The sequence below is a fragment of the Podarcis liolepis genome, assembly GCF_965112155.1.
Source record: "Podarcis liolepis genome assembly, chromosome: 13".
Lineage (NCBI taxonomy): Eukaryota > Metazoa > Chordata > Lepidosauria > Squamata > Lacertidae > Podarcis > Podarcis liolepis.
This window is the reverse complement of record NC_139573.1, coordinates 14,571,784-14,585,171: the sequence shown is the minus strand read 5'-3', so window position 1 is coordinate 14,585,171 and position 13,388 is coordinate 14,571,784. Positions and strand designations below refer to the sequence as shown.

The following is a 13,388-nucleotide window of genomic DNA, read 5'->3' as shown; positions in this document are numbered from 1 at the left end:
GGTGAAAAGTTCATCAGGAAGAAACACCCCTGCCCCCGCCCCACATCCCCAGCCTTCTAACACAATAAGGCATGCCAAATCCATTCTCACTGAAATTCTACAGCAGAAATGAGGCAGAAAAAGGGAAGCCCCATTCCTAGGGGAAGAACAGTCAACTAGAGGGCATATTTTGGCCCATCACTCATAATTTGTGAATGGGATTGTGATAAAAATCACCTTTCTGCTGGCTGGGCCCCCTGTTATGCAATGTTGCCAATAGCGTATCAAGACATTTCCTTAAAGCTGTTACCTTTTAATATTTCATCATGTTTACCTGAGCTCTATATTAAAGCCATGCACCTACAGACTTAGCAGACAGCCCCAGCATATCTTCCAAGGAAAGAAGCTCAGCAACAGACTCAGGTGAGCAGCTAAGTGACCAAGTCTCTCCCCCTTGGTTAACAGAACAGTATCTTTTTGCCTGGTTCAAAGCTTAGAACCCTAGAAACTGAACCCAGTAACCCCAGGTTATTAGATACCCACTGCAGGTTTGAATTTGATTATGGATACTCATGGTATCAGCATCTCCCTGGTATCCAGCTTCGTGGTTTTTCTGCCAGTGTCAGCCCCAGGGCCCTTGGGCAAGACACCTTCCATGGTCCCCTTTCCTTCAGTGGGTCTACCTCCTGAATGCAACAAGTTCAAGGTGCGTTGTCAGTTTGGTTCAGTCCCCAGTGTCTCTGGGTAGATCTGGGAATATCACCTGCCCGAAACCCTGGAGAGTTACTGTCAGCCAGTTCAGACTACAAATGAAAATGCTGTGGCCCTCCAGATCTTGTTGGACTACAGCTTCCATCAGCCCCAGCAAGCATGGCTAATATCCTCCCCGTACTGAGCCAGATACTGACTCGGTTTAAGGCCCTATACTCCAAATGCCCTACCATGCTAATCCTTGATGCTGACCCTGTCTTTGCTCTGCTGCTGCCATCTCTATGTGTATATTCACAGGTGAATAAAAGACATGAAGTCTGTTGCTTATCTTAGTGTCTTTCTGGTTGGCTTCCTGGTTTCAAGTCCCTTAGTGGAAGGTGAGTGGAAGTTCTCTTGTGATGGGACAGTTTCTCAGAGCCAAAAGATGTCAGACTCTCCTTGGGCCTCTTCAAAAAAGAAGTATGAATTGTATCAGGGTCCTTGCTGTTTGCAGGAAATACCCCCCCCTGTGAAATACCTTTGTTCTCTCCCCTCTGGGTCACCCCTCCTAGCAGTGCCCCTGGTGCCAATTAAAGAAGCAAGGGGCGCTGAGTGCCTGTGGTTTGGAAAGCAAACTTCTCTCCGTCCTTGTCTCACTCCTCACAATCATTCCTGTTTTTCTTGTCTCTCTCCTGAGCAGTGAAAGCTGACACCTGTGCCAGAGAGTGGCTGCAATACCAGGGCAATTGCTATGGCTATTTTGAGACTCAGATGACCTGGCATGAGGCAGAGGTAAGCGGCCAGCTGGTTTTGCCTAAGTTAGGTAAATGGCTCTCAAAATATGGAGGTCCAAAAGGAGGTTCAATGTTGCTTTTCATGGTTCTCCATCCTTATGGCAGCCGGAAGAATCCCAGGAGACAGCCAGGAAACAGCTAGCGAAAGACAGGAAAGAATTACAGTGGTACCTCGGGTTACAAACACCTCGGGTTACAAACACTTCCGGTTACAGAATCCGCTAGCCCGGAAGTAGTACCTCGGGTTAAGAACTTTACCTCAGGATGAGAACAGAAATCTTGCGGCGGCGGTGCAGCGGCATTGGGAGGCCCCATTAGCTAAAGTGGTACCTCAGCTTATGAATGGTTTCAGGTTAAGTACAGACCTCTGCCATCCTCCCGACATCACAGCCCCTATGTGGCATGGCTGCTTGTTGTCTCTGGCAGTCTTTCAAATCACCTCCCTCCTCCCTGCAGATGTGTTTTCCTGATGGCAGCAGCAATTATTCTGGGAGTTGAGCTGAAGCTTGGGTCCATATCGTGGTGGGTTGATGCAATGTGTGGATCCCACAGTGCCCAGTGTTGGAATCTTTATCACAGTTGGTTTGGGAGGTTTGGCGACGAGCCATTCCATACATCTAGGCCCTTGGCAGGTGTCTGACCTGACACTGTTCTTGAGGCAATCTTGTGAAGCCGTGGAAGAGTCAAGGTTTTCCCTCAGGCTGGGGTGAGGAACCCTTTTCGGACTGAGGGCTGTATTCCACCCTGGGAACCCCCGGAGGGCCACATGGCAGCGATGGGCAGGGCCAGAGACAAAAGTGAATTTTACCTTTGTAGTATTTCTACACACCCTTCTCTAGCCAGGAAAGCAAGGGGTATTATCAGAGTTCAATGATACATTCAAGCTAGGAAGAAAACAATTGGGGTGTGAAGTAGGGCCAATGAGGGTGCTCACCTGGGAAGAGGGCATGAGGCCTAGGAATAGTTTTGTGGGCCGGATAAAGTTTTTAAGGGCCCCCATTCAACCTCTGGGCCTGAGGTTCTCAACCCTGAAAAGCTCCTTGTTCCAACAACAGCATGGATGCTATTAGCTCAGAGATGGATAGAAGACAAAGTCCCTACAAGGGAAGAATGGCAAATTAAATTGTTTTACTATGCTGAAATGGCAAAATCGACCAGAACGCTCAAAGCCAAGAAGACCATAACTTTAATAAGGAATGAAAAAAATTATAATTTATCTTGGGGACCACTGTAAACTAATGAAAACATTAGCAGGATTGCAATAACACTTGTAATGTAATGGGTACTATGGAGATAATAGAGCTAAAAAACAACAACAGAACCCTTGCAGGGGAAGGTGGGAAGTCCAGAGATTTGGGGGAATCTTTTAATCGTAGCTGTGTGTTGTAAAATTAAATTTCAAAAATTTCAGAAAAGGAAAGAAAAAGAAAAAGAAAAGTTCCTTGTTCATCACAATTCTTCTTGCTTTAAGCCACATGATGTCCCAGGAAAGAGTAGCAGAATGTGGAAAAGACCAGCCTTTGTTCTTGTCCTTGTCTAGATTGAGTGCCAGAGTTACAGGCGTGGGGCCCACCTTGCTTCCCTCCTTACCCCCGCAGAGACCCTCGTGGTAGCCAATCACATCGCTGCTTACCAGACTGACATCAGCAATGTCTGGATTGGTTTGCATGACATCCGACATGTGAGTATCTGGAAACGGCTACATTTCTGCTCTGCCAGTGTTCTCCATGGGAAAGGCACCTTCTAACAAACATTGTTCACATGGAGTGCCATTGCATCCCTAACGTCTTCCTCTCAGCTGTGAATTTCGGAGGCCGCTCCCTGTCAGCCATAGAGGTTGCCTTGGGTGTTAGTAGTGGATTTGTAAGGCCTGCCCAATCAATTTAGGGCTGTAGACATCTTAGTTATGGAACAGGTCCTCCAGTTTTGCAGTGCTATGTAGACTACCATGATGTACAACCGTTATTTAATGGTTGATGGGTTGTTTCTGGGTTGATAGGCTCCAGGATGTAGGCCCCATGAACTGAGGTCATAGGAGAACCAGTATCCCTTCACCTCCAAACTTTTTATGTTTCTTTTTTAAAAAAATTATTAATAATTTATTTACAACATAGTCCACAACAACTCATACATACAAACAAACCCACCACCATTGACAATTTAATTATCAAAATTAAACTCCTATCCCTTTACATAAAGAAAACAAACATAAAAATAAAAGACTTCCTTTATCCTGTAAATGGCCTCCTTATTTACTTCTTGTATACTGTTTCTTTTATATGTGATTATTACAATTTTTCCTAGTTATGACTTAAAAAAACACAAAGTCTCCTGTAGAAATTAATCGAAACAAGTCCAGGTATATATTTTGGGGCACTGTTCTCTGCATTTCCCCCATTCTTTTTGAAATTCTTGTCTGGGTTGTCCCCTTAGTTACTTTCTCTCGTCACTCTACAGAGTGGGAAATGGAGGTGGTCAGATGAGTCTACCTACAACTACAAAGCCTGGATGCTGGGGGCACCCAACAACTTGGGGAAGGACGAGTATTGTGTTGAGCTGAGGCATTCTGTGAGAGAGGAAGTTGTTCCTGGTGATGGCGCACCTGAGCAAATAGCAGTAGGAGCTCCCATGGGAAGTGCCCATGAAAGAAGATGCCATCCTGAAGAAAGAGTTCGCAGCGAACGTGCAGGTAAAAAAATTGATTTAGTACCATCCAGAATCGAAGACTTCCCTGTTCAGTTATATTAACTTCACACGTTGTTGTCAAGGGCCTATTCAATAGTCTTCAGTGACAGGGTACTTCTATCTGTGTATTTTACCAATTGCGCATTGCTTTCAATTATTTAGCTTTTTATATTTTGTGTCTTTTACTATGATTTGTAAGTTGTTTTGAGATGTTTGTACAAATGACTAACAAACGTAAAGAATGACAATAACATTAGAGCATCATTATTACTTCTTGTTTCAATTTATATCCCACCCTGCTTCCCAAAGGAGCCCAGGGTATTATAAAAAAAGTTTAAAACCTTCTAAAACAGTTTTTTAAAAGTCCCTTAACCAGTGATTCCGCATTTGAAAGGAACAGTACCCTTCTGTCACCAAATGCCTCGGTAAACAGGGGTGTTTTAAAATTCCTTCTGAAAGTCAGTAATTAGGGAGACAGATGCACCCCGCTTTGCCATAGGCCAATGTCAGTGGGGTGACTTTAATAGAGGACAAATTCATGAAGGATGAAGCTGTCAGTGGCTACTAGCCACAATGGCTGTACTCTTCCTCCATGGCTAGGGAAGCAGTATGCTTTTCAATAGGGACGCAGGTGGCGCTGTGGTCTAAACCACTGAGACTCTTGGGCTTGCTGATCGGAAGGCTGGCGGTTCAAATCCCCATGACAGAGTGAGCTGCCACTGCTCTGCCCCAGCTTCTGTCAACCTAGCAGTTCAAAAGCACACCAGTGCAAGTAGATACAGTGGGAAGGTAAACAGCATGTCCGTGCGCTCTGGTTTCCGTCACAGTGTTCCACTGTGCCAGAAGCAGTTTAGTCATGCTGGCCACATGACCCAGAAAGCCATCTGCGGACAAACGCCAACTCCCTTTGCCTGAAAGTGAAATGAGCGCCACAACCCCATAGTCACCTTTGACTGGACTTAACCATCCAGGGGTCCTTTACCCTTACCTTTTACCTATGCTTTTCAATATCAGTTGCTGTAACATGCAGGAGGGGAGAGCCGCTGTTATGTTCCTGCTTTTGGGTAACTAGTCACTGACACCATATTAGTATCTTAGTAGTGTATTTGTACAATATCATCCACACAAGGGAGAGGAATATGTCAACTGTTGGACTTTTCTTTTGCTCTTAGAATTCACCAAGTGGAATGATGCAAAGTGCCACAAACTGAACGCCTACATCTGCAAACATGAACTGTAGCAAGGGCCTGGATTCAACTGTGCTTGGGAGATACTTGGGATGCAAAGGAAGGGGACTCCCCAGTGGATCTTCTCTGATCTCCAGGACATCTTGGGGGCTTTCTTTTATTAAAGGACCAGGCCTCCCGAGACAACGGACACAGATCATGCTTAACCCAAGGCCATTGTCCCATAACAGAAAAGTCGTACTTTATGTTATGTATGTTAGTTTCTGTTTCCCTCACTGAGCAGCTGCTTGCTGTCACAGGACTGTTTATATTCCACAGAGTCAGATACTGTTGGATTCTCACGGGAAAGGGAGACGGGATGTGACGTTACTGGTTTCCTGTTTCTTTTGTTCTGTCGTTTCTTTGTTCAGTTGCTCTCTGCTCTCATAGAGACAAGATGTATATTTCTTTGCTCTCTGCATAGCTTAGTAATAAATGTAGCATCATACCTGCCTCATCCTTCCATTGTGGACTTTTAATGCTCTTCTGGGTGTGCTCAAAGAAGATGAGCCTTATCAGCTCGGATGAACAGAGCTGAAATTCTAATAATATAAAGAGCTTTCCGTGCTGTCTCCAGAGAACCCTGGGAACTGTAGTTCTGTGAAAACAACTGCCAAAAACTCCCAAATTTTCCCCAAACTACAATTCCCAAGAATCTTTGAGGGGGGAACCATAGCCATGAAACACAGCTCTTATAAGGGCATAGTATGGATGTACCCTTTGAAATCAAACTTTTTATCCACACAGTATATTTGCTTTGCATGTGCTTCAATAGCTGCAAGTGTAGAAGATAAATGCTAATAAAACTTTCCTTAAGATGTAAGTGTGAATTTATTTGTGGCGGGGTCATATTTCATTGCAATGGTGACAGGGTTCACTATTTGCCTTGTTAATCATTTGTGCATTTGAATAATGTCTACACCATCTTTTCTGTCCAAAAAGAGACATTTAAGATTGCTTACACCTTTGGTGAAGTGCAATAGAATACAAGTCAATGAAATGACAGGATCGTTTTTTGAAAAAGAATTGAAATGAGTGGGTCCTGCAACAGAATGTTTCATGAAGAGTGCTTTGGTTAAGGTTTTCCGGCAGCCAGTTAGCCAGGCTTGGCCTCATCCAGGAGACTCCATTGCATTTGCTTCCCCCCTGGTTTTCCATTTCACTGCATTATTTAGCATTTTGTGACCGAGCAGCATCAGTTCTCCATGGGCTTTTAAACACATTGAGTCAAAGTCGTTTAGGGCTTTAAAGATTAAAAACAGCACTTTAAATTGGGCTCAGAAATGCGGTGGCAACCAAGGGCACAGTAATGGCTGCAAAAGCCCCCACCTCCCCACAAAAAACTAATGTGGGAACCTCGACTTGGGCCTGGAAATGAACTGGCAACAAGTTCTGGAAGCTTGTCAGCTTGGCTAGTGAAACAATGACCTTGGCTTGCTCTGGTGCATATCTGGAGTGATATACAGAAATCAGCAGGTGTAGGCAAACATTGCCCCCTGTTCATTTTACCACCACACCCCTTTCTTATCAGTGTTACATTCTTCTTCCTTTTTTACAGAGCCATGTTGCATAATTGCTGGTTAACTTTCAAACATTTCCAATTCCATATTTTTTTTTTATTCTCTGGTAAACTCCTATTGGGCAAGTGGCTTGAAGTTCATTTCTTCTTTTCCCTGTCCCCTGCCCCTTTTAAGCTTTGTACAGCAGCAGCTTGAAGGACAGACTCGCCTCTTCGAAAAGTCGCACGCATAACTCAAGACCGGATTGAACTTGGGTAAGTTGTGTTTTTGTATATTCTGTTGGTGCAACCCAGTCCAGATGAGCAGCATACAATAATTCATTCATTCATTCATTCGCATTTGGGGTTCTGGCTCCTCTAAGCAGCTGATTTGCACCCAGAGGAGTCTGAAATGAGATCCTTCACAAATAAGGAAGCACAGCCCTTGAGGAAATGGGGGCCTGTTCCCTATCTCTTTGGTAGGCAGAGGTGAAGGGAATGACACCAGGCTTCTAACTAAGCATTCTGTTGCTTTCTCTCAATGGCTATTCTCTCAATAAAGCTCACTCTATCAAATGCAAAATGTGCCTACATTTTGTTCCTACGTTCTGCCTATGAAGAGCTCTGAAACTCTTTACGAGTGAAAGCAGGAAATCAGAGAAACTTGTTCTTTTCAGAGTGAATTAGGCAAATCTTTAACAAACTCCTACATAACAAAACACTTTTTTTCCACAAGAACTGGAATATACAAAATTATGAACATAATAGACACTGTCTGTGACCAGATATTCTTTTTTGCTTTGTTTTTTGTTTTTGTAAAACACAGCTTGGGTTGGGGGGTGGTTTTCGTCAGGAAACTGGCTCATGTTTCTGTTGGGAGTAAAGCAACAAGGCTTGCAATATGCTACCTAAACCAATTGGGAGAGATGGATAGAGAGGCAACCCATTCTTCCCTCTCTTTTGGTAACTGCTGGTTGGTAAAGTACCTTACAGTGGTACCTTGAGTTACATATGCTTCAGATTACATACGCTTCAGGTTACAGACTCTGCTAATCCAGAAATAGTACCTCGGGTTAAGAACCTTGCTTCAGGATGAGAACAGAAATCGTGCTCCAGCGGCACGGCAGCAGCAGGAGGCCCCATTAGCCAAAGTCGTGCTTCAGATTAATAACAGTTTCAGGTTAAGAATGGGATGCAGCTGTTTGTCTCAGGTCTCGCCAACACTTCCAATTGTGCCATGCTTAGAAAGCAGAGGTCCGAGTGGCTTCCCACTTGACCCGCTCCTTTCCAAGGGCATAGTTTGTTATTTAGTAATACCTCACAATACATGGAAATCAAAGTGTGGCTAAGCCCTCAGTCTCCTTAACGCCCTGGCTGTGGAGCTGAATGAAGGCTGCTCTGTGAACACAGCTGGTGCCAGCACTTGTCATTCTTGGGCAGCTCTTAAGAACCCCAGATTCCATAATTAGCAGGGTTATCTGAAGATTTGTAAGATGAAATTGCTACCTATTCAGGTTGAGTAATATAATATTTTAGGTAATGCTGTAACAAGGATAGGAAACGAAGCAAAATGTAAAGATGTAAAGTTTAATTTTGGAAACCATCAGATTGGATGGAGGGAAGTCGTTAGGTTCAGTTGAGCCAAAGAGATAAAATAAGACGGTACAATGTTACGTAATATGATTATATGTAAAACCAATAAATTCATATATATATATATATATATATATATATATATATATATATATATATATGCTTTCGTAGATTTTCACGGGTACAGGAATGCAGGTTTTGGTGTCTTCGGGTGTCTTCCCGTGTAAGAGTTGGGGTGTCTAGGCGACGTTTCGACGAGGTCTCACTCGTCATCTTCAGGCTGGTGCTTTCGGCTTCTTGTTACTGGAACAGAGCAGGATCTCAGTGTTTGAGTTCCTATAAATACTGTTGAGGGGGTGTGGTGTATAGCCTCCAACGTTCTGGGCAGAGAGGAGGTTCCCAGGTTAGTGTGCCTTTTCTTCTTTTGTTCCTTAATTACTTGAGGGATATCTTGAGTGATTTCTTGAGTGATATTCTGAGTACCACTTAGGTGGGTCATTAGGTGTGGATTAGTTGCTAAAGCTTTCGTGTCTTGACCTCTTGAGCTTGTGAAGAGTTTTTCTGAGAAGATGGCTGTACTGCACTTAGTTGTGCTCTGGCTTGGCTTCGTGTATAGGGGCGAGCTGTGGTTTTGTGCCCTGTGCCAGCCAGATCTGTGTAGGGATTGCAGGGGGGTGCAGCATCCGGAGGTGCCACTATGGTTTGGTTACTGGATGGTGTCTGTAATTTATCTGTGGAGAGGGTCTGGGTTTGGGTCTGGTGTGGTTGATTGGTGATGGCGTTCTGTGTGCCTCTGGTTCTGGTGTCGGTTTTTGTGGGGAGAAGAAAAAACTTCCTCTCTTTTCCAACACATGAAAGAAACAGGACACGAAACTAATTTTGCAGATTCCAAATTGCTCTTTAACATGGAACATCACCACAAGAGAATAATCATGGAAGCCATCGAGATAGAGAAACACCCTCACAACATGAACAAGCGTGACGACACGTCCCGCCTGCCAGACATCTGGAAATTAGCCCTCCCCACAAAAACCGACACCAGAACCAGAGGCACACAGAACGCCATCACCAATCAACCACACCAGACCCAAACCCAGACCCTCTCCACAGATAAATTACAGACACCATCCAGTAACCAAACCATAGTGGCACCTCCGGATGCTGCACCCCCCTGCAATCCCTACACAGATCTGGCTGGCACAGGGCACAAAACCACAGCTCGCCCCTATACACGAAGCCAAGCCAGAGCACAACTAAGTGCAGTACAGCCATCTTCTCAGAAAAACTCTTCACAAGCTCAAGAGGTCAAGACACGAAAGCTTTAGCAACTAATCCACACCTAATGACCCACCTAAGTGGTACTCAGAATATCACTCAAGAAATCACTCAAGATATCCCTCAAGTAATTAAGGAACAAAAGAAGAAAAGGCACACTAACCTGGGAACCTCCTCTCTGCCCAGAACGTTGGAGGCTATACACCACACCCCCTCAACAGTATTTATAGGAACTCAAACACTGAGATCCTGCTCTGTTCCAGTAACAAGAAGCCGAAAGCACCAGCCTGAAGATGACGAGTGAGACCTCGTCGAAACGTCGCCTAGACACCCCAACTCTTACACGGGAAGACACCCGAAGACACCAAAACCTGCATATATATATATATATATATATATATATATATATGAATTTGGAATGCCTAATTCCTGCCCTGAGGTCCCCCTTGCTTAAATATAGTTTGCCATTTATCTATGTAAATAAAGCCAGTTGGGGCAGGACCTCCCATTCATGCCAATCATATTTAACTTTGATTCAGTACAGGCTTCCCACAAATGCTCCATATTCTACCACCACATTTCCTATAAGGAAATGTCCTATACAGTGGTACCTCAAGTTAAGTACTTAATTCGTTCCAGAGGTTCGTTCTTAACTGAAACTGTTCTTAACCTGAAGCACCACTTTAGCTAATGGGGCCTCCCGCTGCCGCCACACCACCAAAGCACAATTTCTGTTCTCATCCTGAAGCAAAGTTCTTAACCCGAGGTAATATTTCTGGGTTAGCGGAGTCTGTAACCTGAAGAGTATGTAACCTGAAGCGTATGTAACCCGAGGTACCACTGTATAGGTTTATTTCCTCTAAGGTGTATAAGATGCCTTAAGAAATAGGCATCTCTTTAATGTTTTCCCCCTTTCTTCCTCTTCTTTTTCCTCCCAGAAACTTCTTAGACACCACCATGTTGGTTTCTAGCTGCCTGCTGGTTCGTCTGGCCATCCTTCTCAGCGTCCTCCTGGTGCAGTCCTGCGAAGGGCAGTCTTGGGAAGCTTTTCAAAACAAGCACATTGATTATCCCCGGACCCGAGCCTCCAACCCCAGTGCCTACTGCAACCTCATGATGGTGAAGAGGAATCTGAATCCAATTAGATGCAAACCGAGGAATACTTTCATCAACTATGACAATGAGTCTGTCCTACAGGTCTGCGGCAATGGTGGGACACAGTGGCAAGGTAATTTCTATGACAGTAACAAGAACTTCCCCATGATTGACTGCAGGTACACCGATGGTAAACCTCCTAAGGACTGCAAATACAAAGGCACAGAGACCTCCAAACGCATTCGTGTGGCCTGCGAAGAAAAGAAGCCCGTTCACCTGGAGAAGCTGCTCTGATAGGCAGAAAACCACGCAAGCCACGCTCTGCCCATTGAAGCCAGAACGCTTCTTTGGCCATTTCTCCCTGCAACGCAACCACATCATTGAATTTCCCCAGTTTAACAGTCATTTGCCCTTTTCAGGGGACCCTGGGAGCTGTGGCTCTAAGGACAATGACGCCGGGCTTCTAACTACGCATTCTGTTGCTTTCTCTCAATGGCTATTCTCTCAATAAAGCTCATTCTGTCAAAAGCAAAATGTGTGTCTCTGTGCCTACATTCTGCCTATGAAGAGCTCAGAAGCTCTTTACGAGTGAAAGCAGGAAATCAGAGAAACTTGTTCTTTTCAGAGTGAATTAGGCAAATCTTTAACAAACTCCTGCATAACAAAACACTTTTTTTTCACAAGAACCGGAATATTGAAAATTATGAACATAATAGACACTGTCTGTAACCAGATATTCTTTTTTTCCTTTTTTTTTTGTAAAACACAGCTTGGGTTGCGGGGTAGCGGGTGGTTTTCATCAGGAAACTGGCTCATGTTTCTGTTGGGAGTAAAGTGAGAAGGCTTGCAATATGCTACCTGAACCAACTGGGAGTGATGGATAGAAAGGCAACCCATTTCCCCCTCTCTTTTGGTAACTGCTGGTTGGTAAAGTACCTTACAGTTACCTTGTAACCTTGAGTTACATATGCTTCAGATTACATACGCTTCAGGTTACAGACTCCGCTACCCCAGAAATAGTACATCGGGTTAAGAACTTTTCTTCAGGATGAGAACAGAAATCATGCTCCGGCGGCACGGCAGCAGCAGGAGGCCCCATTAGCTAAAGTGGTGTTTCAGGTTAAGAACAGTTTCAGGTTAAGAACGGACCTCCGGAACGAATTAAGTACTTAACCCGAGGTACCACTGTACTTCCTCTCCGGCCTTCCTTCTTCTTTCCTGCTTCATGTTAGTCTAAATATGACTTAGCATGTGCTGAGATAAGCCGTCAGTCCACCTAACTCACCATGATCTTCGCTGATGTGGGGAATTTGCCTCCCCATAAGGTCCTCAAAATCACATAGTTTTGGACCACTTAGAGCTGGCCAGGCCAATACCCAGGACATTTTGTGGAGAGGATTTCCTAAGGACACATGGCAAAGGAAGGAGATCAGTGCAGAAGTGGCAAATTGGGGGTGGGGAGACCTCAGCACCAGGGAGGTAATAATCCCTCTCTTATCTGTCACTTGGGAATGTCCAAACCCATGACTCCTCCCTAGAGTAGGAGAAGATGTGGCACTTATATATTGCCCGCTCAAATATCTTCGTATCTTGTACATTCTGGGTGTTAACTTCTTATTTATGAAGAAATTCAGCCTCAAAACTGGAGGTGGGGAACCTCAGGACTGGGAGCCAAATGCAGCCCCCCAGGTGTCACACACTTAAAATCACCATCTTCCTTGCCAGGCCAACATTTGTAGAAATGTAAGTTTCTGATGTTTGGAAATGTAATATTTGATACACAGACTGTTGGGTCTGCAATAAAATTTGATATTTGTTCCCAGGGATTTTATGCAGCTGAAGAAATGACACCAGCTGAATAACTGAAATGCAGGATATAAACAAATATACTAATCATAAACATACTCATTGTTTTTGTCAGGGTTGAATGTGTCCTTGAGCTTTGATAATGCCTCTTGCATACTCTGTCCTGCTTTGAGCGGGACACCCTGGTATTACAAAAGCCACCCTGGCTTCTGATTGGCTCCTGGGATGTCCCATATTGGCTTCTGTGAGAGTGTGGCCCTGAAAGACATGTACTTGCACAAGTACGGCCCTGAAACACATGCACCTTGATTTCCATCTGCAGCATGTTGGAGGGTATTCTCCTGCTTGTCTGGATGCGACATAGAAGGGAGTGTGCATGGATCTGTGTAGAAGATATCCTAGTAAAATTTACATTTGCTGCTTGACACACTTTGACTTCTGGCCCTGCTTGCCTTTGGCATGTGGCCCTCAGAAGGTAGCCCAGAAATGAGTGTGGCTCTTGGCTTGAAAAAGATTCATCATAACTTGCTGCAGGGGGTGGGAGTATAAAACATTTGGCAACCCCAACAGTCAACCAGCCCCCAGATTTCCTGAAAGGAAGAAGGGGGGAAACCAGTAGGTAATTTAACGTAATGGTGGGAGATGGGTGATTACAAAAGTTTATTTAGCAGAGGAAGGGGTGGAAGCAAGATGATGAAGCAAGATCATGCAGTTTAAGGCAGGTTCCTAAGCAACAAAAGGGGAGGG

General features: G+C 44.5%; 3 protein-coding genes across 3 annotated transcripts in view; all 3 read left to right on the top strand.

The window, feature by feature from the left end:
- Positions 1–13,388, top strand: part of OSGEP (O-sialoglycoprotein endopeptidase) — a 244,986-nt gene that overhangs the window by 89,490 nt on the left and 142,108 nt on the right. The gene's annotated exons all lie outside the window — the stretch shown is intronic.
- Positions 1,001–5,388, top strand: LOC310691563 (regenerating islet-derived protein 4-like; the record flags this gene model as incomplete). Its single annotated transcript, XM_083471424.1, has 5 exons — positions 1,001–1,067; positions 1,370–1,461; positions 3,004–3,144; positions 3,921–4,152; positions 5,321–5,388. The coding sequence occupies 5 exons, from the start codon at positions 1,001–1,003 to the stop codon at positions 5,386–5,388; spliced, it is 600 nt and encodes a 199-aa protein (XP_083327550.1).
- LOC310691201 (ribonuclease pancreatic-like) lies at positions 7,011–11,369 on the top strand. Its single transcript, XM_083470869.1, has 2 exons — positions 7,011–7,148; positions 10,679–11,369. Exon 2 carries the CDS (start codon positions 10,698–10,700, stop codon positions 11,127–11,129), a length of 432 nt encoding a protein of 143 aa, XP_083326995.1. The 5' UTR covers positions 7,011–7,148; positions 10,679–10,697; the 3' UTR covers positions 11,130–11,369.

What these genes read in the sequence shown, in the direction of transcription:
- LOC310691201 (XM_083470869.1), top strand. Translation starts at nt 10,698, where the DNA reads ATGTTGGTTTCTAGCTGCCTGCTGGTTCGTCTGGCCATCCTTCTCAGC.